The sequence below is a fragment of the Chionomys nivalis genome, chromosome 18 (genome assembly GCF_950005125.1).
Source record: "Chionomys nivalis chromosome 18, mChiNiv1.1, whole genome shotgun sequence".
Lineage (NCBI taxonomy): Eukaryota > Metazoa > Chordata > Mammalia > Rodentia > Cricetidae > Chionomys > Chionomys nivalis.
In genome coordinates, this window is record NC_080103.1 from 44,466,835 (window position 1) to 44,489,979 (window position 23,145).

Below are 23,145 nucleotides of genomic sequence, written 5' to 3' on the forward strand. Positions count from 1 at the left end.
AGTCTTTCAGAGAACTATTAAAATTGTCTTTCCATAGTGCATGAGTAACCATTTTGTGAATTATCAGGTAGGCAAGAATTTCTATGCAGAAATGCAATGATTGTAATCTTATTCATTATAGCTGTGAGTTCTGCTATGTTAGGTATGGGGAAATTATTTTATGTTTTCTTAACTTTCAGATCAGGAGACTGAAATCTCACCCCTCCATCATCATATGGAGTGGTAATAACGAGAATGAAGTGGCCTTGAGGGTGAACTGGTTTCATGTAAATCCCAGTGACTTGGAAACCTACTTTAAAGACTATGTGACCCTCTATGTGAGAAACATCAGAGAGATTGTCTTATCAGTAAGTAATTGGTTTTGGTGCAGTAGAATTTAAGGTGTTTTAAAAATGCATAGGTCCCAATATTGGCGTAGTAGATTGTATGCCTCTTTTAAGGCAGTCTGTGGAACATCACTTGAATTCAGAGTGTTTCATTATAATGCTCTAGTTCACTATAATGTTCTATGCATGGGATGTGTGTGGATTTCTTGGAAGATAAACTATCTTTGGGATCTCCACACGTATTTAGCACTTCCCATTGCAGGTTGTCACACACTCTAGAGTCGATGCATAGACCCTCAAATGTTTGCTGAGTCTCTGGGTCAGATGTGTTTGTGTTATGCCATCTCTGCGGGTCTGTAATTGCATACACGAATGCAGCTCTACTTGTACGTGTTGATGAATATTTTGGTAGGTATCATATATGAACATCTTGGTCTGTGGTGTGAGAGGCATGGGACTAGGGCAGTTTAGATTGCCAGGGAATCTTGGGGATCCTCTATTGGGGTTCTCCTTGCATTCCTATTGTGAACCAGGCATCCTGTACCATATGTGGCTAATATATACAGTGGCCTTTTTTGTGATGAGAGGAAGGTGGTCTTTTTTCAGTAACCCTTTCTAAAGATTGTTTAAAAACTCTAATATTTGCTAAGTAATATAATAATTTGGCTGTCATTCCAGTTTTGTCTGTGTAGTCATATATTTGGTATATTCTGAAGCAATTTGAAAAAGCAATTTTTGGGAACTCACCAAGGCCAGCTGGCCTGGGTCAGAAAAAGCATGGGATAAAACCGGACTTGCTGAACATAGCGGACAATGAGGACTACTGAGAACTCAAGAACAATGGCAATGGGTTTTTGATCCTACTGCACGTACTGGCTTTGTGGGAGCCTAGGCAGTTTGGATACTCCTCTTAATAGACCGGGATGGAGGTGGATGGTCTTTGGATTTCCCACAGGGCAGGGAACCCTGATTGCTCTTAGGGCAGATGAGGGAGGGGGACTTGATTGGGGGAGGGGGAGGGAAATGGGAGGTGGTGGTGGGGAGGAGGCAGAAATCTTTAATAAATAAATAAATAAATAAAAAGGAAAAAAAAAGAAAAAGCAATTTTTTTTTGTTTATCTTTTCAAGACAACCCTGGCTTCCCTAGAACTTGCTCTGTAGACCAGGCTGGCCTTGAACTCACAGAGATCTGCCTGCCTCTGCCTCTCTGCTGAGATTAAAGGTATGTGCCACTGCCATCTGGCAGGAATATGTTTTTAAAAACAGTATGTGGTAGGTAAAATCTACGCATGCCTAGTAGATGATTTTGCGTGTGTATATTTAAAAGATTTATTGATTTTTATTTTATGAGTGCTTGCCTGCGTGTATATGTGTGTGCCACGTGCATGGCTGGTGTCCTGGAACTTGACTTATTGGTCGTTGTGAGCCACCATGTGGGTGCTGGAGAAATGGTTCAACAGTTAAGAATACTTATTTCTCACATCTGATCAGTGCAAGAAATTGATTTTAACGTCTGGGGATTTTTATTTAACAGTATGGTGATGAAATGCCCATGCTTCACAATCCTGTCTATGAGATCTTGGCAATTTGCTTACTGTCAACTGTTCCACTTCTAAAACTGAGTTAGTGGGTCTCTTAGGAGCTCTGGCGGCTCTTTGTCTCCAGCTTCACAGATGACTTCATCCTAGGTCGTGATGATGTTTACAGATTTTCTTGAAGATGGGTAGTGTTAAATGCTATGGAATAATTACTGTTGTTTCCATCAAGGTATAATTGTTATGAATAGTTCCTCGTAATTCATCTTGCTCCAAACAAGCATCTCAGAGCGTGATCTTGAAGTTTCTTCATTTTACAGCTAAAACTCCTGAATCTTCCTGCACCAAACTGGGAAGATTCTGAGTTGAGTTTTAAACCCAAGTGTACTTGGCTCAATAGATTTTGTTCTTGACCCAGGTTCCTGAAATGCAGTAATCTTGTCCCTAGATAAAATTTGTCATGGCTGAAGACACGTTAGGTGAAGGCACTCATGCTACCTGGCAGGTGTCATAAGCTAAAGATGCTGTTAAATGTCTCTAATGACAGGAGGCTCTGACCACTCATGTCCATACCCAATATTCACCAACGGTCAATAGTACCAAAGTTGAGAAATTGCGTGAGATGATGCACTCCCTTTGGGGTAAGAAAGGGGACAAAGCATGGTTGAAAACATTGGGAAGAGGTGCCACAAAGCATGGTCTCGGGCATTTGTAATGGGACAAGGATAGCAAAGAAGAACAGTGCAGTGTTGACAGGAGAGTTAACTTTTTCTCACCTATTTGACATTTCTAAGACTTGATGGTATTTTTTTTTAATAAGAATTAATGGTCTGTACCTTACCAAATTGTCATATTATCCTTAAAAGTCATTTTATTTCTATGTCCAGGAAGACAAGAGCCGACCTTTTATTGTGTCCAGTCCTACCAATGGGGTCAAAACCATGGCAGAAGGCTGGATCTCTAATGACCCTAACAGCAACCATTATGGCGATGTCCATTTTTATGACTATTCCAATGACTGCTGGGATTGGAAGATGTTCCCAAAAGCCCGATTTGTATCCGAATATGGCTACCAGTCCTGGCCTTCCTTTAGTACACTAGAGAAGGTAAGTCATAGCTCTCTCAATTTCCCCATGATTTATAACAGTAGATAGTGGGTTCAGAGAGTCTAGTTCAGGAAGAGGATGGAAGAAAAAAAATTCTTATTTAGCGTCTTGAGAGCTAAAATCTTATAATTACCATTTTGACTGGGTAGCTTTTCACTATGTTTTTAATCGTATGCCTTCAGGAACACTTAAAAGTCAAATGGAAGCCTGTGGAAGCTTAAGCCTGGCTTATAGTTGTGCATGAAACCAACTCGAGTTGATAAAAACATTTATCTCTCTGTCTATTTATTTATTATTTAATTATGGGCATTTACTCTTGCCACATGTGTGTGACGGTCAGAGGACAACTTGTAGGAGCTGGTTCTCTCTTTCTACCATGGGAGGTCTGAAGATTCAACATGGGCAACAAGTGCCTTTGCCAACCGGGCCATCCTGCTGACCCTGAATCGATACTTCCTATATAGTCTAATCATTTATAGCTATTCAGAACTAGATACCCAACCATGTTAGAAGAGGTGAACAGGGTGAGAAAGTTCTGGTCTGTGTTGCCCAGTTTTATTTTCTCCTTCAGCCTCCTCCCTCACGTCTGTCTTCTATCTCTCCTGTTGCTTTTTCTTCATGTTAGTCTTTCTAGTTTTCAGTATAAATATACACTCTGTACCCAAAGATTTAATTTTAGAGTTCTATGTGTTCTTTTTAAAATATCTTTAATGAGATGCAATTCTTAGTAAAGAATTTGCTTAGTTAATGTGCCCAACTCAGTCCCCAGTGTTCTTTCAGACTTGTGCAACCGTCCCCACCGTCTGTTTTGCAACATTTTCATTGTTCAATGACACATCCTTTTAATCTCAGCACCCGAGAGGCAGAGGCAGGCTGATCTCTGGGAGTTTGATACCAGCCTGGCCTACAGAGTGAGTTCCAGGACAGCCAGGGCTACACAGAGAAACCCTGTCTCAAAACACCAAAAAATAAAGAAATAAAGAAGGAAAGAAAGACAAAAAGGAAAACCTCTGACCCCTTAGCAGTCCCTTCCCACCCTCTTCTGACCCTCACTCTACCCTAAGCACCATTACTTCCGTGTCTGTGTCTATATAGGCTTATGTATTCTTCACAATGAATGTGATTAGAATTTGGGGTGTTATGAAAACATTGGAAGATCGTTATTCCTTGTTGCTGATTATGTTCTATTGGATGCTTCCCACGTTTGTTGATACATTTGTCTGTAGAGGGGCAGTTGTGCTGTTTCCAGCTCTTGGCTATCATGAAGAAAGCTATTGTGAACATTAGTCTACCTGCTTTTGAATGAACATTTTTAGATCAACTGGGAGCGAGCCTATGAGTGCAGCTGCTGAAACATTAAGACTCTTTTAATGCTCAGAATCGTTTTCCGTAGTAACCACAGTGATTAGCTTCCCTCCCAGCCTTTTCTCCACCCTTTCCAACACTTTTTCCCATTAAAAAAGAAAACATTTTTGTGGAAATACAGTTTTATAGAAAATTTGCATTTCTTTGATGACTGATTATTTTGAACATTTCTTCACGTGCTTATTTATAATTTTTATGTCTTCCTTTGAGAGATCAGGTCCTTTGTTCAATAATACTTATTTTTTAGGCAGGATTTTGCTAGTTGCCCAGGCTGGCCTGGAACTCATTCTATAGTCTAGGCCAGTGGTTCTCAACCTTCCTAATGCTGCAACCCTTTAATGCAGTTCCTCATGGTGTGGTGACCCCTACTCATGAAATTATTTTCATTGCTACTTCATAACGGTTAATTTTGTTACTGTTATGAATCGTATTGTAAATATCTGTGTTTTCCGATGGTCTTAGTCAACCCCTGTGAAAGAGTCATTCACCCCCCCCAAAGGGGTCACAACCCATAGGTTGAGAACTGCTGGCCTAGGCAGTTCTCAGATACAGAATATGAACAAATTCTAAAACATTTACTATGGTAATAGCATCATTTATTTCCTATTTAAAACTATGACATTTAAAACAGAAATCGACTGTAGCCCATTATTCAGTTCTAAAAACCTAGTCACAGAATTTACGTAAATAGGAAATAGTAGTGTAAGGTGCACACAGCCAAGCCAGCTTGCTGGCACTGGATTGTGAGCCCATGGGTGGTAGGAGGATCAGAAGTTCTGCAAAATTCTAACACTTAGAGGGTGTGGGTGCTAGATGGAGTCCTGCCGTAGAAAACAAAGGGTCAACAACAGAGAGAAGATATAGGTAGTAAGCGTTTTATCAAACACAATTCTGTGTTCTAGGCAAGGCTTTTAAGAGAAATACTTGTAGTATAAGGAGCCCGCTAGTTAGTTCCCAGCTGCTTAGCCCCGAAATAATTCCACAGAAACTATATTAATTAAATCACTGCTTGGCCCATTAGCTCTGGCTTCGTATTGGCTAACTTTTACATCTTAATTTAACCCATCTCCATTAATCTGTGTATCACGACATGGCTGTGGCTTACCAGGTAAAGTTTGTCTCCTGCAGGGCTACATGGCTTCTCCCTAACTCCTTCTCCTTTCTCCCAGCATTCAGTTTAGTTTTCCCCTCCTAGCTCTGTTCCCCAATAGCTCTGCTATAGGCCCAAAGCAGTTCCTTTATTAACCAATGATATTCACAGCATACAGAGGGGAATCCCACATCAGATACTAAAATGTAACTTTCTAGATATGAAAACAGACCCCTGTCACCAAACCGGTCCTTTACCAGCAACAAGAAGAATGATTTTCTTTTTTTTAAGTGTAAGAAATTAACACCGCAGCCAGATGGTGATGGCGCACTCCTTTAATCCCAGAACTCAGGGGCAGAGACAGGCGGATCTCTGTGAGCTCGAGGCCAGCCTGGTCTACAGAGTGAGTTCCAGGACAAGCTCAGAAAGGGGGAGGGGGAATAACACCACAGAACAAACCTTAAGTTCCTTTCTGACGTGTAGAGCTCTTTCCAGGTTTGTGAGGAACATACAAGAAGAGTCACTTCACTGTGAAGATCTGTAACTCTTCCTCTTTCCTCCCAAGGTCTCGTCTAAAGAGGACTGGTCTTATAGTAGCGGCTTTGCCCTTCACCGACAGCATCATGGGAATGGTAACGATGAGATGCTTGAGCAGGTTCAGCTCCACTTTAGACTCCCCCGAAGGACAGATCCCTTACGCAAATTTAAAGATATGATCTACCTTACTCAGGTAAGTCATTTTCAGTGTGGAGTTGGCAGGTTTCTAGGTTGAACATAACACAGTCGTGCAGATTTTGTAAGCTTTGTCAGGTGGAAAGCGTTTAGGTTTTTATCCTCTTGATTGAGGCCTGTTTCCTTCACAATAGAGTTATGGCAACCCATAAGACCTGCATTTAACTTTTGGCTCTGTTTCTCCCACAAAAATTGCTTATGAAATTCTAAAATTATGTATTAAATGTTGTTAGCTTAAAAGGTTAGTGCGAGGGTTCATCAGCGAAGGCGGTAGTAGGATTCCCCTTGGAGGGCAGAGAGAGTTTCACACTTGATACAGCCACCGGCCTTCTGGTTGTGCAGCCCAGCAACTCGCGTGGAAAAGGAGAGCGTTCTCTATGAAGTGTGTTTAAGAAGCGGGTGGCTTTACCGAAAAATGAAAGCCTTCCATGTGTACAAATGAATTTCACCACTGCTCTGAGATTCTAATGTGTGGGTTTGGGGCAGAGTCATGCTTACATGCTCCAGGCTGTGGGTTTGATCCCTGAGACAAAGAAACACCTAGCAATCTGGAAAGCAGTACGATCAGCTCCTCAGAGAGAACACAAGACAATAGCTTCATGACTGAGACAGGCAAAAAGTCCTTAGAACTTGAAAACGCTAGCCATGAAAGAAAACGTTGATAAATTACATTTCCCTAAAATGATTGGCTTTTAAATATATATACATACATATGTATGTATATATTTTAAAGAACACTATTAAGAGAAGGCAAGCTATAGACTGAGGACCAACAGTTACAATTAATTTCTGTGTAGTGGGTCTGGCCTGTGTCTTTTATCATGTCTGTTGCTTACTAAATAAGTCACGTCTAATTCACACCTGGCCCTACAGCACAACATTACCCTTTTCCCCTGAGTTTTGCCGCTAGAGCTATCTGCGGCACAGGTGGGTCGGTTTCTCCCCTCGTGACTCATCAGATGCCCAGCAGACATGCTAGGAACAAATGGAGGCAGCAGAGGGGGCTCTAAGCTAAGGGGTGGCTGGAGACTCGGCGAGCCTCCTGGGGTAGGTGGTTCGTGAGAGGGCCTGCTGGGGCACGTCCTGTGGTTCGGTTTAGCTACTCTTCCAAGGTGGCGGCTGTGAGTCATAGATGAGGCTAGCGTGTCTGGGTGTGCGGCTCATTTGGGGCAGTTAGAAGCCAGAGAAGAAAGGAGGGTGAGAGGGGACTCTGGAATATTGGGAGCCCTGAAGAGGCAGAAGAACCTACTTGTAACCAGAGGATACAGCCAGGGAAAGTTCTCCATGTCTGTGAAGACAGCTTGCTGCAAAGCCGCCTCAGTTCAAACTCTTGATAGTTGCAAAATTTCGTCATTATTAGTGTCTTGAAAAGTGACATAGCACAATACCCCATTCTTCTGCACCTCCTGGGTGTCTAATAAGAACAAACGGTGGGGGCGGAAGTAGAGAAGATGAACCAGAGAAAGAATTAACTATCTTCCTTCTTTTCTTCCTTCCCGCTCCTCCTTCCTTCCCATCATTTAAGCAAATTTTAATGGAAATTATATATACGATTACTCAGTTCCCGCGTCTCGCTACTTGGTGCCTCCTTGTGTTTGTCTTGTTCCTTTCTTACCTGGCGAGGCTTGGTTTTCAGTTCTGGGATTTAAAATTATTTACTATTTAAACTTAGTTATTTGCAATTGTTGTCTGCCCTTAGCCTGAGGTGACCGCCTTGCTGGGAGAGAAGGAGGACTGAAGAGTGTCCGTGAAAGGTGGAGAAAGGAGGGGAAAGGAAAAGGTAGCAGATTCATTTCTCTGGGATCCTGTCCAGTTTAGAATCAGTCGCATCAAGGCCATGGGGGAAGCTGAGCGAGAGGAAGAGGCCAATTCCAAGCCCAGGCTTAGCTGGCTACTTACGCTAAATGCTCAAACTCACCTCACTAAAACCCAGGAGCAGATAATTCCCAGGGGCCCATCTGATTCCTGTCGCCTCAATTAGTCTTTCTACACCGAGATTTCGACATAAGCTATTTTGCTTGCTTACTCAATGCGCTGTGTGAGAGTTGCCTAAGTCAGTAGTACAATGAGTGTGTATCCTTTTGTATTGCAGTGGACTGTTTCATCATGGGAACAAATCACACTGCAGATAGTTTCTCCACTAAAGGACACTCAAGCTGTTTCTAGCTGGAGGCTGTTTTGAGCAGTGCTGCTATGAACAGTGTTTCAGATGACTGTCTGCAGACAAGTGTACTGGCTTGGATATGCAGTTGATTTGCAAGGAAACCAAGTATTTAGCTTTGACGGAAACTGCCAGCAATTTTCCCAAAGTGGTTAGACAAAGTGACACTTTGTCTAACAGAGTTTTATGGTTCCAGCTGGCTCACCTCACTCTAAGCAGCTGCTAGTGTCCATCCTGAATGATAGGAATTCTGGTGGGCATGCATCTTAAATGACTTTAATTTTCATTTGCTTGGTTAAAAATGAGATTAAAGAGCTGGAGAGATGGTTCCGTGATTAAGAACCATGCTTGGTTTCCCAGCATCCATATGGCTGCTCATAACTCCAGCTCCAGAGAATCTAATGCCCTCTTCTGGCCTCTGTGGGCACCAGGTACACACATGGTACACAGGCATACATGCAGGCAAAGCACCCATACACATCAAATAAATTTTGTTTTTTAAAAAAGAATGCAATTAAGCACATTTTCAAATATTTATTAACTAGTTGGGTAACTTTTATAGTGAAGTGTTTAATTCAAGGTCTCTACTTAATTGTGATAGGTTTTTCTGTGTCTTTCTTGGTTGGTAGAGGTTCTTGATTATGGATATCTCTTATCAGACATATGAATTATAGCTAGGATTATTTCCTAAGCACCACAGGAAAGTTAGGCGTGTGCATGTGTGTATGTGTGTGTACATGGCATGTATTAGGCATCATGTGATTTAATAATCAGGCAATGAACATTCTTCTAGGTGTCTAACAAATGTCTATGACTTGGCCATTAGATGTTTTAAACCCTTTCTCATGAAATACCAACATCTTTAGACATCATGTTGGCTATTTATATTATAAAGTGGAATTTTGTTTATTTCTTTTTATTTTGGCAATTTTGAGAGAATTAAACCCAAGGCCTCTTTTCCTCATCCATGCTAGACAAGCCCCCTATCCCTGAGCTACAGCTACACCACTATTTAATTTCATACCTGAGGAAACAGAGGTTCGTAAGACTAATATTTTGTCTAAGAACTCAAGTCAATGGCTAGAACAAAATTTCCGGTTTTAAATTATTTATGAGATTCCACAAGCTTACCATTGAGAAAAGGGAAGTTGTGCAACTATTGAGGCATTTGGTTGACTTATTAATTTCCAGAACCTACTGGAACACTGGAGAAGATGAAGGCAACAATGAGTTCTTTGGAAAGACCAACCAAACGAACAATGTTTAGATAGAACTCATCAAGTGAAGAGTCTCATGACCAAACTAGCACTGGAAGAAGAAATAATACCACTTGCCTTACAGAAGTAATGCTGATTGTAAGGAAAAGCCATGAACAGCTGTGACAAGTAGCATCAAGGAACTTAAAGTATTACTAGTGGAACTGAAAACTGACAGGAGAAGAAGTAGAGTATCTGAATAGATCTGTCACTACTAACCAAGTGAGTTTCAGCCCCACATGTAGGGTCATTTTAATTTATATGAGCTTACCTCAATGCAACATCATTGTAAGTCAAAGATAATCTTTATTTTATCCTTTTGGGATGGAGTGTCAGAACATATGCATTATTTCATGTATACATCTTTTTTTCTGAGGTGACAATATTGAATTTGCATTCTTTGCATTTTTGAAATATGTAATATCTTATTAAATTTTGACACTGTTGTGTACAACGGATTTCTTGAATTTATTTTCCTAGCTGAATTGTATATCAGCATTCCCTTCTCCCAGACCCTGATAGCCTTTCTATTCTCTGCTTCCGAGGAGTCAACATTTTGAAACTGCACATATAAGCGATTTTAAGTGTTATTTTTCTTTCTGCAGTTGACTTGTGTTCTAACTAAGTTTCTATTGCTGTGATAAAACTTCATAATCAAGAGCAACTTGATGAGGAAAGGGTGGATTTGGCTCTCACATCCCAGCCCCAGTCTACCGTGAAGGGAAGTCAGGACAGGAGCGTAGAGGCAGGAACTGAAGCATAGGCCATGGAGAAACACTGCTTACTAGCTTGCTTCCCATAGCTTGCTCAGCCTGTTTTTAAATGCAATGCATGACCACCTGCTTAGGGGTAGCACCGCCCACAGTGAACTGGGTCCTCTCACATCAACCACTAGTCAAGAACATGACTTGCCTACAGTCCAGTCTGATGGAGGTAACCCCTCAATTGAGAATCCTTTTTACCAGATAGGTTTAGGTTTGTGTTGAGTTGATCAACACTAACCAACATAGCTTGTTTACCTTAACGCAACATCCCCAGGTTAATTAACAGTGTCACAAATGATACGAATCTCTTTTTTCCATTGTATTTATACCTTATATTTTCTTTAGCTATTCATTTGTTGACAAGACACTTAGGCTGATTCTGTATTTTGGTTGTTAAGAATAATACTACACAGAACATGGAATGTAGGTATGTTTTTGATTAATATCATTCCTTTGTGATCTAAACATACTAATGTGTCTGTTAGACTGTAATGAAGCCATTTTTAAATCTTTGAGAACCCTTTATAGGGTGTTCTAGTTTCCATTCCCAAAACAATAAAATAGTGGGAAGGATAGAATTTTCAGCAGATGGTTTTGGAACAAAAGAGTAAATATGGACTCCTACTTGGCACCACATAAGATTAACCAAATGGATCAAAGGCTTAAACCTAAGGTGCAAAATCAGAGAGGAAGACATGCATCCAGCAGGGCAAAAGTGGCACGCTAGATCATGCAGCTTCCAGGCACTCTGCTTGGATATGTGCTACCAAGAACCCAAGTACAACTTTCCCTAGAGCCTGGCTGACTCTACTTTCCAGGGTCTCCATGGTAGCTTCAGTGTCACGCTCACAGTTCTGTGTGTGACCCCATCAGGGGCTGCTCTCAGGGACTCTGCTCTTCAAACACACTGCCTGGTCTCCACAAGGCGTGAAACTGTCACTAGCAGCCTCGATGACCCTGTTGCTCTTGTATGTCGCCTGCCTGCCAAAAAAAGCATCACATGGGAGATGTCAAGGTCTGCGTCTGGCACAAGTTATTCTTGGACCCCTGGAGTCACAGGTGCAGTAGTTTCTGAATGCCCTACCACCCTAGGCTGTCATGAATAAGCAGAGCACCCCATGAGTTCCTTCTCAGAAGACTCTTCCCTTGAAAGTCTTTGAACAAAATTTATACTTCACTGTCACTGAGCCTGTGGTGGGTGGGACCTGTTCTGCATTGTTCCAGTAGAGTGCGCTTGGCTTATTTTCCACTCCTCGTACGTCTTTGACTGAAAGATTATTTACACATGTTATTTTTCTGGTCAAGTTTCAGTTATTTTAAAACCTTACTTCTGTGCTCCTCCGTGTTCTGGCTCTGGACATCAGGCCTAAGCGATGAGCGATTCCTTTGTCACCATGAGTGGTATGCTGCTCTCTGCTGGATAGGCCAGCCTGGCTCCCATGAAGTCTCGGGTATAGACAATATGCATCCAGATTCTTTGCCCTAACACTGCTAATTCTGAACAGAACTCTCATTTTCCACTGAAACCTCATCAGTCTGGCCTTTACTTTCCATGTTCCTATCAGCATTTTGCTTCTGAGTCCTTACCAGAATTTCCCATTAAACTCTGCTTACTGCTTACTAGGGTTTCCCCGCCAGCCTATTCCCCCAAACTTTCCCAAACTCTTTCTGCAAAAGAGTTAAAGTTTCCCTGTAGTATCTCTGCTGAGGCAATGACTACCCACTTCTTTGTGCCATATTTTTTTTTTCTGCTTTAGTTTTCCATCATCAACAAATATCTAAGAAGAAACCTTAGGAAGAGAAAGGGTTTTTTGGTTTGAAGTTTTAAAGGTTTCTGTCTATGACTGGCTGGGCCTGTTTCGTTGGGTAGCCCATCACCAAATTAAAGTGCTTACCTCAAGACCAGGAAGTGAAAGTTAGGGGTTCCACAGTCCTTTTTGAGGGGATACCCTCTAATGATACTAAGAGCTCTGTTAGTCCTTATGTCTTAAATTTTTTTTTTTTTTTTTTTTTTTTTTTGGTTTTTCGAGACAGGGTTTCTCTGTGGTTTTGGAGCCTGTCCTGGAACTAGCTCTTGTAGACCAGGCTGGTCTCGAACTCACAGAGATCCGCCTGCCTCTGCCTCCCAAGTGCTGGGATTAAAGGCGTGCGCCACCACCGCCCGGCTGTCTTAAAATTTTTAACAGCTATCTAGTATCAAGTTGGGGACCAAACCTTTGAACACTTAATATATTTATTTAAACCACAAATGACTCTTAAACATTATTCCTGACTGGTGAAAACTGGTTTGGGTAAAATGAGATTCATGTTATTGGACTGACACCATCTGCATGTAGGATATGCTACCTTACGCTAGAGCCCAAGTGTTCCAAAGTCTCGGCTGTTCTTCTCCATGCTGATTTCATGTACGATGGGCTTTTAGACAGAGAATTGGTGTGGCTTCCTTTCACACAGCAAGGGGGTGGAGAGATGGCTCGGCAGTAAAGAACACTAGTTGCTCTTGCAGAGGACCTGGGTTTGATTTCCAGCACCCACATAGTGGTTCACAGCCATCTGTAACTCCAGTTCTAGGAGATCCGATACCCTCTTCTGACCTCCACAGACACCAAGCATGTAGGTGATGCATGCACATACATGCAGACGGCACTCACACATACAATAATAAAATGAATAAGTCTAAGAAAAATTAAAATAAAGATTTTTGAATTGCCATATATGTTAATGAGATTGCAAAAGAGTTTAGAGCCAGGTGAATAATCTGGACCTCATTAGAGTTTTTTTTTTTTCTTCTCCCTGAAAAAAAAAATCAAATTTCTCCTGAATAAAAAGATAAGGCATGCTAGGTCCATCAAAGCCATCAGGAAAGTATCTAGTTGTGGCTTGTTTTAGAGTTAATCAATCATATGTTACTCTATATTTCATAGCTTTGTCCTGACAGTTTCATCTCTGCCTGAAATAGGTGATTTCTCTGCTTACCTTGGCATGTGCCAATATCTTGTATTATGCCTCATCCTGGTGTTCACTTTTCACTTAATCACCTTAATTTATAAATCTAAATCGAAAAACTGTAGCTTCTATCCCAGATGCCTCAAATGGTCCACTTCTTCCACATCCTAACTCATGAATCGAGGCTGATTCTGGTCTCGGGGATATTCTCAGAGTGTCCCGTGCTCCTTAACCTTGTTGGTATGTCAGAAATGGTCCAGCCTTTGGGGATACTGTGGGTCTGGGTGTTCTGGAATCTTGAGTTGTTTCTCAGAAGCGTAATGGAGACTTCCTGCCCCGCTGGTGAACCCTCCTTCATACATAGTCCATGAAGCAGTGAGTGATTCGTGGATCTCAGGATGAGAAGAGATTTCTGGCCAATCAGAGCATTGCTTGTGTGAGTTACATTGGCAGGGGCCTTAACTGGTATTGTCCCCACAGGCCACATGTAGCTTGGTCATAAAAGCATTATTTGGAGGTCCAGTGATCAAAGTAGATTTAGATATTATTTTTATTTTTAATTGATTTTTATTGAGCTCTACATTTTTCTCTGCTCCCCTCGATTTCGATATTATTAGGAAATCCTGAAACCAAATGGGTTGCTTTCCATGCTGTTGAAAGGTTAAATCTTTTTATTTTTCGTGTGTGTTCGTGTGTGTATGGTGTGCATGTATGATGTATGTCCATGTGCATGTAGGTGCATGTGTGTGTGTGACTGAAGTTGACACTGGGTGTTTTCCTCCACTGCTGTCTATTTCACAGAGGCAGGACTCTTGCGGAACCCCAGAGCTTACCAATTTCAGCTTGCTTTGGGGAATCCCCAGTTTCTGCTCCCCAGTGCTAGGATTACCGGCAGCTGACGTGGCTTTCCGCGTTTACCTGGACACTAGGGATCTGAACTGCAGTCCTCCGGCTTGCACATGCTTTACCCACGGAGCCAGCTCCCCAGGCCCGAGGTTAGAAAGGTATTTAGTGCGGACCCCAGCCCGGACACACCCTCCCCCATCTGTCTCTTCTAAGCCCTCACTTCTTGGCTGTTTCTCTTCATAGGATATTCTAGAAATCGCTTTGCTAAGTTGATTTGGCACAGTAACTCAATACACCTGCAGAGGCTTACGGGGGGGGGGGACTCAGATTATTCACAGGTGTCAAGGTCTCAAAGTAGATAAATCCTGTTCTGTTTACTTCAGACGAGAACTTATTTTTTAACGAGGAACTTGGCTGGAGATCCTGAGTCAAATTGCGGATTAGTTTGACTGACAGAACAATTCTTTGGTCTATTTGTTTTATTTCAGCCCCTCTGAGATATATTTAGACCAACACATTCCAAGTGTACACTGTGGTCATTATGGACTGTCACCAGTGCTGCTTGCTGCAGAGATTTTTTTTTTTGTTTGTTTTTTGAGACAGGGATTCTCTGTAGCTTTGGTGCCTGTCCCGGAACTAGCTCTTGTAGACCAGGCTGGTCTCGAACTCCCAGAGATCCGCCTGCCTCTGCCTCCTGAGTGCTGGGATTACCACCGCCCGGCAGAGATTTTTTTTTTTTAAACTGTCCTATGGCACACTTTCTGGCTGTCACTGCTGTGGTCCTCAGCAAGCTGGCTCAGGCTAAGACAGCTGTGTCTTAAGCAGCTCAGCAGATAGCATTCTTTAGTAGACACTCTGTCAACTCTGTGAATGCCTCCCTCCATCCTTCTAGTCTGCCTAGCCTCTTCTCTGCACAGAAATCCTAGTGGCATTTTGGGAATGCAAGTTGGCCCCATCACTCTGTCCCTTTATAGCATCCGAGGACTTCAGTTGCTTTTAGGATACAGTAGACCTTTGCCATCCTTTCCGTGGCTTCTCTGGTCAGGGTGTGAATTCCTACCAGGTTCTTCCATTGCTCAAGGCTTTCTCAACCCAGGCCCCCTTAGTCCACACACAGCCACACACACACACACACAGCCTATAGACATTGTTCTTTCTGGATGGAAGGTTCTGCTCTATTCTCTTAGGACAGTCCTTACTTTTCCAACTAAGCCCTCTGGCTGTACCACAGAAACTGATAGCACTGGCCTGTCTTCTGTACGAGGTAGTAAGTGCCATGAGGGTAGGCTGTATCCTCTTTTCTGCTTGGATAGAGGTTTAGCATCATGAACTTATGTACTGTCAATACTCACTATTTATTGGATGACCAAGACTTCACCCTTCCAGAAAAGGGTATCTGACTCATGCGAGCAGTAACCTCATTCCTCCTTCCTCTCCTTCCAGCCTACCACTGTCTAAAAGCTCTTCCTTCATCGGAGATTTGTTATTTGTAGAAGTGATCTGTACTTCATTTTCTAGTGGCCAGGAAGGTTTCTTTTTCTCTTTCTGGGGTGACTCACATCCTGTTCTCTGAGTGAAATTGCATTGCTCTGACCACCTCTCCAGGATCTCTGGCCACCCATGAGCCCCTCCTGAGCAGAACTCCAAGCTCAGACCACAAGATGCAGTATCAGAAAAAGCTGCAGTAGGAAGCACTGGTTTTTCAGAGGCGGTGCGGGAGTGAAGGACTTGCCTGGAGTTTGTCCGTGCCTTGTAAACAAGAACGAGATGCTCTTTGTTCGTTGGTATAATACCATCTGTCCTGCTCAAATAAAGAAGTGGCAGCAAAAAGAAATAGTAGGTTAGTTATCAAAAACCGTGACGTGAAAAGTTAGCATGACTAGAAAAATAGAGACTGGATAGTTTACTTATAGCAACAATGTTTTTCTTACAGTTTTTTTTCTAATAAAAGCTTTTTCTTTTTTAAAAAAAACTATGACTGTATTTGTAAAATCTGCTTTTGCAAAAACAACCTGATATTGACCATATGCAGCACTGGTTCTGGGATAATAACTTTTGCTTTCCTTCATTGCCTGCATCATTATTGGCTTTTATATCATTCTGTTTCCTTTGTCATCCACTGTTATAAAAAATAAAAAAACAAGCCCCCCCCCCACATTGTAGACAAGTTTCTCTCATGCTAAGGAACTAGCTCCAGATTTAATAAAAAAAAATATATCCCTAATGCTAATCCAGTTTTCTAGTTTCTCCAGTTTACTCTAAAAAATGAGCAAGCAAACAAGCAAACTAACCAACCGTCTCAAACCTGTAATTTCTGAACTCTAGATAGCCAGCATCAAACAATAACATTTATGTGTGACTATCTCTTGGGTCAGGTGATGCAGGCCCAGTGCATCAAGACAGAAACTGAATTCTACATGCGCAGCCGCAGCGAGATAGTGGACGGAGAAGGCCACACCATGGGGGCACTGTATTGGCAGCTGAATGATATCTGGCAGGCTCCTTCCTGGGCCTCTCTTGGTAAGTGTTTCTTTGTGCAAGAGAAATCAATGCCTGTGTGGAGAGGGACTGGGACAGCATGGAACCTGAGGAATCAGATTACCCCAAAGAGAACTGGGCCAAAGAGGCTATTCCCTGACCCTGCTCTGTGAACTCACCACGCAGCTGCCCCTAACAGTATTTCCATGAACCTGCTATGCTGGGCAAAGCAGGCTGGTGAGGAGTGTGTTCAGAGATTCCACGTGTTATATGGGGTGGAATGGTGTATGTGTGTGTGCGCGCATGTGTGTGTGTACATGGGTCAGAGTTAGACATGAGCTGTCCTTCTCAATCTCTACCTTACTTTTCCCCCACTAAACATGGCACTCTTGAGCTGATGATTCAGTGAGGCTGGCCAGCCAACAAGCCCAAGGAACCTCAGTCTCTGCCTTCCCAGTGCCGGACGTGCTGGTGCACCAGGTTTTCACATGGGTGCTGACCTTCTGAACTTGCATGGCCAGCAATTTACAAACTGAACCATCTCCCCAGTCCCCACTGCATAGCATTTTGAATTTATTTAAGAGGGCTTTTCAGGGCCCAAAGGGCATCGATCTTGTTCTGTGTGGGAGAATTCTGCCAAGTAGAAGATTGTCGTGTAATGTCAAAGTTTCCCATTTGCTGACTCTGACTTAAGTCTGTAAAATCCCCATTAGATGTCTCTATTTGTGTCTTGGAAAAGGTAGTGGAGTCAGAAATGCAGGTCAGAAAGGTTGCCAGCTGAATCGTTTCAACGAGCAATCGGTTATGTGACTGGAATGGGATTTGCGTTTTCATCTGTTTTTGTACCTTTAGAAAGTTACAGGGACCATAGTGGGTCTCCGACCCCCAGAAGCAGAAATAACGGGATGCTATAAAGTGAAAGAGTGTGTGGCCATCTTGTAGTCTGTCCACTCCGATGGCTGTCTCTCATGAGACTGTAGTTCCTCCAGGCGCTGTCTCCCGCCAGCAGAAAAACGTCCCCAGTAGAAATCCACCGGGCTGGCTTCTCCAGACCACACTTCTCCCACCAATTGCTGTTTTAAGAAGAACAGGAATCATTGGGAATGGAATATTAAAACTTGAAAATTTGCAAACCATGAAAGAAATCGGTTTGTATCTTTCTTCCGCCTCCACAGCTTGCTGCACATACTGTGTTACCACCTCCCCATCCCTGTCCTCCCCATGGAGATAGCTGTGCACCGCTGTGCTCCAGGCTCTGTCCTAGGCACCCTACGGCACAACATGCCAGAAGCACTGTGCTCCGGTTTTGCAGCTTGCGGAGGTTAGGCAGCAAGCTCAATGTCCTGTGGCCCAGTAAGCACCGCACACTGAATCACTTCTGTTTTTTTTTTTTTTGTTTTTAAGTACAGTCTATTAATCACTCCACTGTCGTTGATTTATTGCTTCAAAGTGGCTTAGTCACCAAATTGCTTTATAATTGACAAAAAAAATGGACGATCAGGATGTTTTTCTAAAAATTGTGCAGCTGGAAAAAATTGTTATCTGTTAACTTAATTAAAATCTTTACGTCATTTCTCCCTCCTCCAGATAGTAGCTAACAACATTTTCTAGAAAGTTCACTTCCTATTTTAGCAAAATTAAAATTTACTTTATACATCAACCTCCTTAAGAAGGTTTTTTTCCCACCTTTTTTTTCTTTTTCCTTTTTGTTTCTGGCCTCCAGAAATGGTTCTTTATTGGGGAGAATCTTCATTCTCAGACAGATATTGAGAAAAGAAGAGAATAGAAGATTAGGTGTGAAGCTGTGGTGGTTTGGATGAGAAATGTCCCCCATGGGCTCATGTGTGTAAACACTTTCTGCAAAAGAGTTAAAGTTTCCCTGTAGTATCTCTGCTGTAGCAATGACTACCCGCTTCATTGTGCCATTTTTTTTTTCCTGACAATACTGTTTGGAGACTTTACAGAACCTCTAGGAGGAGTAGCCTTGCTAGAGGAAGTCTGTCACTGGAGGTGGGGCTTAGAGGTTTTATAGTCTCATCCCACTTCCTGCTTTTTCCCTCTGCTTCCCATGTGTGGCTAAAATGTGGTCAATCAGCTTTCCATGCCCTGTAGACTCTCTCTGGAACCTTAAGCCAAAACAGATTCTTTTCTAAGTTGCTTTTGGTGGTGATATTTTAATAGCGATTCAAATATAATACAGGAGGCTTATCCTACTAGACATCTGAACAGGCATGGAATTCTACAAGTCTTGACAATTTTGCATTGTATTTGAGGAGGGTTTTTTTTTTTGGTAGGAGGTATTATTAATTGCCATGGATTTGGCTGTTTAGTCTGACTGTGAAAGCCGTTTTGTATAGTAACTGTTTTGCTTTGCTTAGGAGATTTTGTACCTGTGGGAAAGGAGACCGAAGTCTAGATATTTCTTATGAATGAGAATTTGCAACAAGAATCCTCTCCTGGTATTAATAATTTCCTTCTGTATGTGCGTGTAGGAAAAAAGAACCTTGGGAGGCAGTATACTGGTGCACTCTTGTAATTTCAACTCTTAAAATTGCAGGAGGCTAAGGTTATAAGACCCAGGGTTTAAGTCTAGCCTGGATCTTGTGTTAAAAAAAAAAACAAATAAACAAACAAATCAAAAGAGTATTGATGTACTGTACTGAGCTTCTGGAAGCTAGGTTACCTCTGAGAAAGAGCTATCTTGGATTAAAATTTGGACTCAAGATACCATGCCTAGCATGTTTCAATTAAGCCCTTGCATCTTTCTTCCTTTGGGAAATAAGCCATTGCAATCTGTCTGCCTTTATCTTTCTACTGTTGTGAGGTTGACACGAAACAGTCTCCAGAACTGATGGACAGAGCCCCGAACACCCCTGAGTCCCCCACAAAACAGACTCCCTCACATGTGTGCCTTAAAAAACCCCAACAAGCCCTGCTCGCTGCTCATGTGGAGCCTGACCTGACTGCTTGCTCCTGGTATCTCCTGACTCTCTGGGCTCTTTTCAGAGTATGGAGGGAAATGGAAGATGCTGCATTACTTTGCTCGGCGTTTCTTCGCTCCGCTGCTGCCAGTGGGTTTTGAAGATAAAGGTGTGTTTTATGTCTATGGTGTGTCAGATCTTCACAGAGACTACAAAACAAGGCTCACTGTGAGTTATTTGGACTGTGTGTGTGTGTGTCTCTAAGGTTGAAGGGAACTTTTCGATGACTTCTTGTTTGGAACACTCTTTTGGGGATGTATCAACATGCTGCTAGTGTTTGTAACATAAGCCGGGCTGTGTAGACAGTGTTTAGGCTAATAGCCGCTATGCATTACATAACCCAAGCAAGGCTGTTATCATCTTGAGGATTCGGCTCCTTCAACTGTCAGATAATACTCATCTGTCTCCTTCAGTATTGTGGATGACAAATGAATAGAAGAATTATGTGAAGAACTGGGTAAACCTCAAAGTGCTATGCAAATGGAAGATCCTAACTGTGAGAAGCTGGTACTAGTCCAGATTTCACAAAAGAAGTAGTTAACAGGGCGTGGTAATGTTGAAATCAGTGAAGCTGTGTGGAATAGGTATATAGAAAGACAAACTGTGTTTAAGGAAAAAGAAAGAGCCAGGCGGTGGTGGCGCATGCCTTTAATCCCAGCACTCGGGAGGCAGAGGCAGGTGAGTTCGAGACCAGCCTGGTCTGCAAGAGCTAGTTCCAGGACAGGCTCCAAAACCACAGAGAAACTCTGTCTCGAAAACCAAAAAAAAAAAAAAAAAAAAAAAAAAAGAAAGACTTAGGAACCCTTGGATGCCTACAGTTTAGGTGATACTTCTAACGCTAGAAATAAGTCCTGTCTGTAGAAAACCTGCCATGAGCCAGGTTTTCTCAATGGAGTTCTGCTCATGAAGACATGGATCCTGGGAAGCTGAGCAATTAGTTACTTGGCTAGAACTTAAGGGGCTGAGATGAAGGCTCGGGGTTTACAGTCACCTGGTTCCGCTCCTCTGTTGCCCAATCAGTATTACTCTGTAATAGACAAAGCAGAAAGCAAGAACGGTCACTGTCGCTCTTTTCTCCCTAAGCTGAGGCTCCATACCTGGAGCTCCCTGAAGCCTTTGTGCTCTGTTGTCACTTCAAGTGCTGTGATGAAAGCAGGGGAGGCTGCGATTCTCTACCAGGAGCCGGTGCCTGACCTGCTGAAGAGATGTGGGGGCTGTACGAGGGAAAGCTGTGTGGTTTCCTTCCACCTTTCAACTCACGCTGACCTCTTCAGCCCAACCAACTACCATTTCCTGTCCTCCCTTAAGGATGCCCAAGGGCTGGTCAAGGCCAGCATCACTGTAAGTATCTCTTGTCTGGGGTCCCAGTGCCCTACGGGGTATTCCTTCTCTCTTGGGCCAGCGAGCTGTGCCCTGGTCCTTTTCTGCTTCCTGCTTTGTGCTCTTAATTTGAGGATGGCTCCTCCCTCCTGCTGGATGCTAAGACTAAGCAGTCTTTATTTCTACCTCAGGATTTGTTTGTTTTCTGTTTTTGTTTTGTTTTTGTTTTTCGAAACAGGGTTTCTCTGTAGCTTTTGGAGCCTGTCCTGGAACTAGCTCTTGTACAACCTTCACAGAGATCCACCTGCCCCTGCCTCCCGAGTCTTGGGATTAAAGGCGTGCGCCACCACCTGCCCGGCTTCAGGATTTGTTTGTAATTGATGTCTGCCACCTGTGCTTTCCTGGTCCCTTTTCCTGGTGGGGCTGGGATGGAGGAATGAGAGGTGTCATAAGCCACCTTTGCAGATTGCATCTCCACTGGGCTCCAGGCTGTATTCTAGGCGTGCTCCTGCCTAAGCCCTGGCTTCTGCCACTTCCCCCGAAGTGCTGTGCTCTTGTTTTGCAAGTGCAGAAGCTGTCCGCAGAGGGTTAAGCAGAAAGCTCAGTGTCCTATGACCCAGGAAGCACTAGGGGTTGGTTGGTTGAATCACTCCAGTTTGGACTCTTTAAATACAGTTTATTAATCACTTTATTGCCTTTGATTCATTGCTTCAAAGTCACTTAATCACCGAATCTCTTTATAATTGGCAAGGGAAAAAAAAAAGATAATCAGCTTATGTTTTTCTCAAAATGATGCAGCTGGTAAACTTGGTACCTGTCTAGTTGATTGAAGACCTTTCCTTCCCTTTCTCCCTCCATGGAAAACCTGACAAAAATGTTCTAGAAAGTTTCATTCTCTGTTTCACCCAAATTTAAATTTGTTACAGAGTTTACTTTATTGAGATTTTAAAAATTGGCTTCAGAAATGATAATATAAAGACACTAATTTTTTTCAAAAGGAGTTAAAACCACCCAAAACATAGCTTCTTTCCAAATTAATAGTGAAATTGTCACGTGACCACATCTAAGTCCTCTGGAAACACTGAGGTCAGAATAGCGATAAGAAAGTTGGCATATGCTTATGTCATCTTTTTATTTTTTAAACAGCAAAGCAAGAAACAACTTGTGGTATTTTAATGAGGAAATGTCCCCCAAAAGCTCACATCTTTGAGCTTTTGGTTCCCAGGTAATGATAGTGTTTGGGAGGTTTCAGAGGTGCAGTTCTCTTGGAGGAAGTGTGTCCCTGGAGGTGGGCTCTGAGACTTTAAAGCCTCAAGCCATTTCTAGTTTGTTCTCCATGCTTTGTGCTTGTGGTTTAAGATATGAGCCCTCCAGTTCTGTTCCTGCTGCTGTCCTTGCTGCTTGCTACCATGCCCCTGCTCTGCTGTGGGATCTTTACACTGTTCTGTATGTTACATTGGGCGTGGTGTTTTGTCACAGTCACAGAAGACCCACCATGTACAACCATGGCAAAGGCAACTGGAAACGAACACAGTCACACTCTATCAGCTTAGGATTTGAATCAAATTGGTTTGTTGTTGTTGGAGCGATAGTTCAGTTGTCCAAGTGCTAGCAAACATCCAGAAGCCAAGTAAAAAGTTAACTGTGGCAGCCTGTACCTGAAATCCCAGAATTGTGGAGGCAGACAGAGAGGATTCCTGGGCCTTGCTCATCAGACAGCCTAGCTGAATTGAAGAGCTCTAGGCTTAGGGAAAGACCCTGCTGCTGGGAATAATCTGTTTTGTACCCTGTGAAGATGTATTATTCTGATTGGTTTAATAAAAGTTGAACGGCCAATAGCTAGGCAGGATTTTCAGGCACACAGGATGATGGAGAAGTGGCATGGGCAGTAGAGTAAAAGAAATAAAACCATGCGGCAGAAGGGAGATTGATAAAAATGCGTTAAGTTGTACGAGCTAGTTAGTAATAAGTCTAAGCTATCGGCCGAGCTTTTATAATTAATAAGTCTCTGTGTCATTATTGTTGAGTTGACGGTCCTGGCAGAAAGGCACACCTATACCTTGTCTCAAAAAATAAAGTGAATGAGTGGAAGGCTACTTGACCTTGCTCTGTGTCCTCATTGTGCTTGTGTGTGTGTGCATGTACACACGTGCATATCACAAGCATATACACACACCTAAAAGATTTAATTTTTAAAAAATTATTTAATTTTTGCCTAGTTAAACTTTGGTTTACTTCA

The 23,145-nt window shown here is 42.6% G+C and overlaps 1 protein-coding gene across 4 annotated transcripts in view; it reads left to right on the forward strand.

Annotated features, from left to right (window-relative positions):
- Positions 1-23,145, forward strand: part of Manba (mannosidase beta) — a 110,873-nt gene that overhangs the window by 47,722 nt on the left and 40,006 nt on the right. For 3 of the 4 annotated variants that reach the window (XR_009058555.1, XR_009058557.1, XM_057793145.1), the window contains exons 11-16: positions 180-347; positions 2,749-2,967; positions 5,988-6,152; positions 16,503-16,647; positions 19,612-19,754; positions 20,670-20,927. Coding sequence is in view for 2 of the 4 variants with exons in the window: in XM_057793145.1 (XP_057649128.1) it covers positions 180-347; positions 2,749-2,967; positions 5,988-6,152; positions 16,503-16,647; positions 19,612-19,754; positions 20,670-20,927 (1,098 nt within the window). In the remaining 2 variants the exon portion in view is untranslated. Of the gene's footprint in view, positions 1-179; positions 348-2,748; positions 2,968-5,987; positions 6,153-16,502; positions 16,648-19,611; positions 19,755-20,669; positions 20,928-23,145 lie in introns of those variants that run through there. The other variant, XM_057793146.1, reaches the window with a different exon arrangement.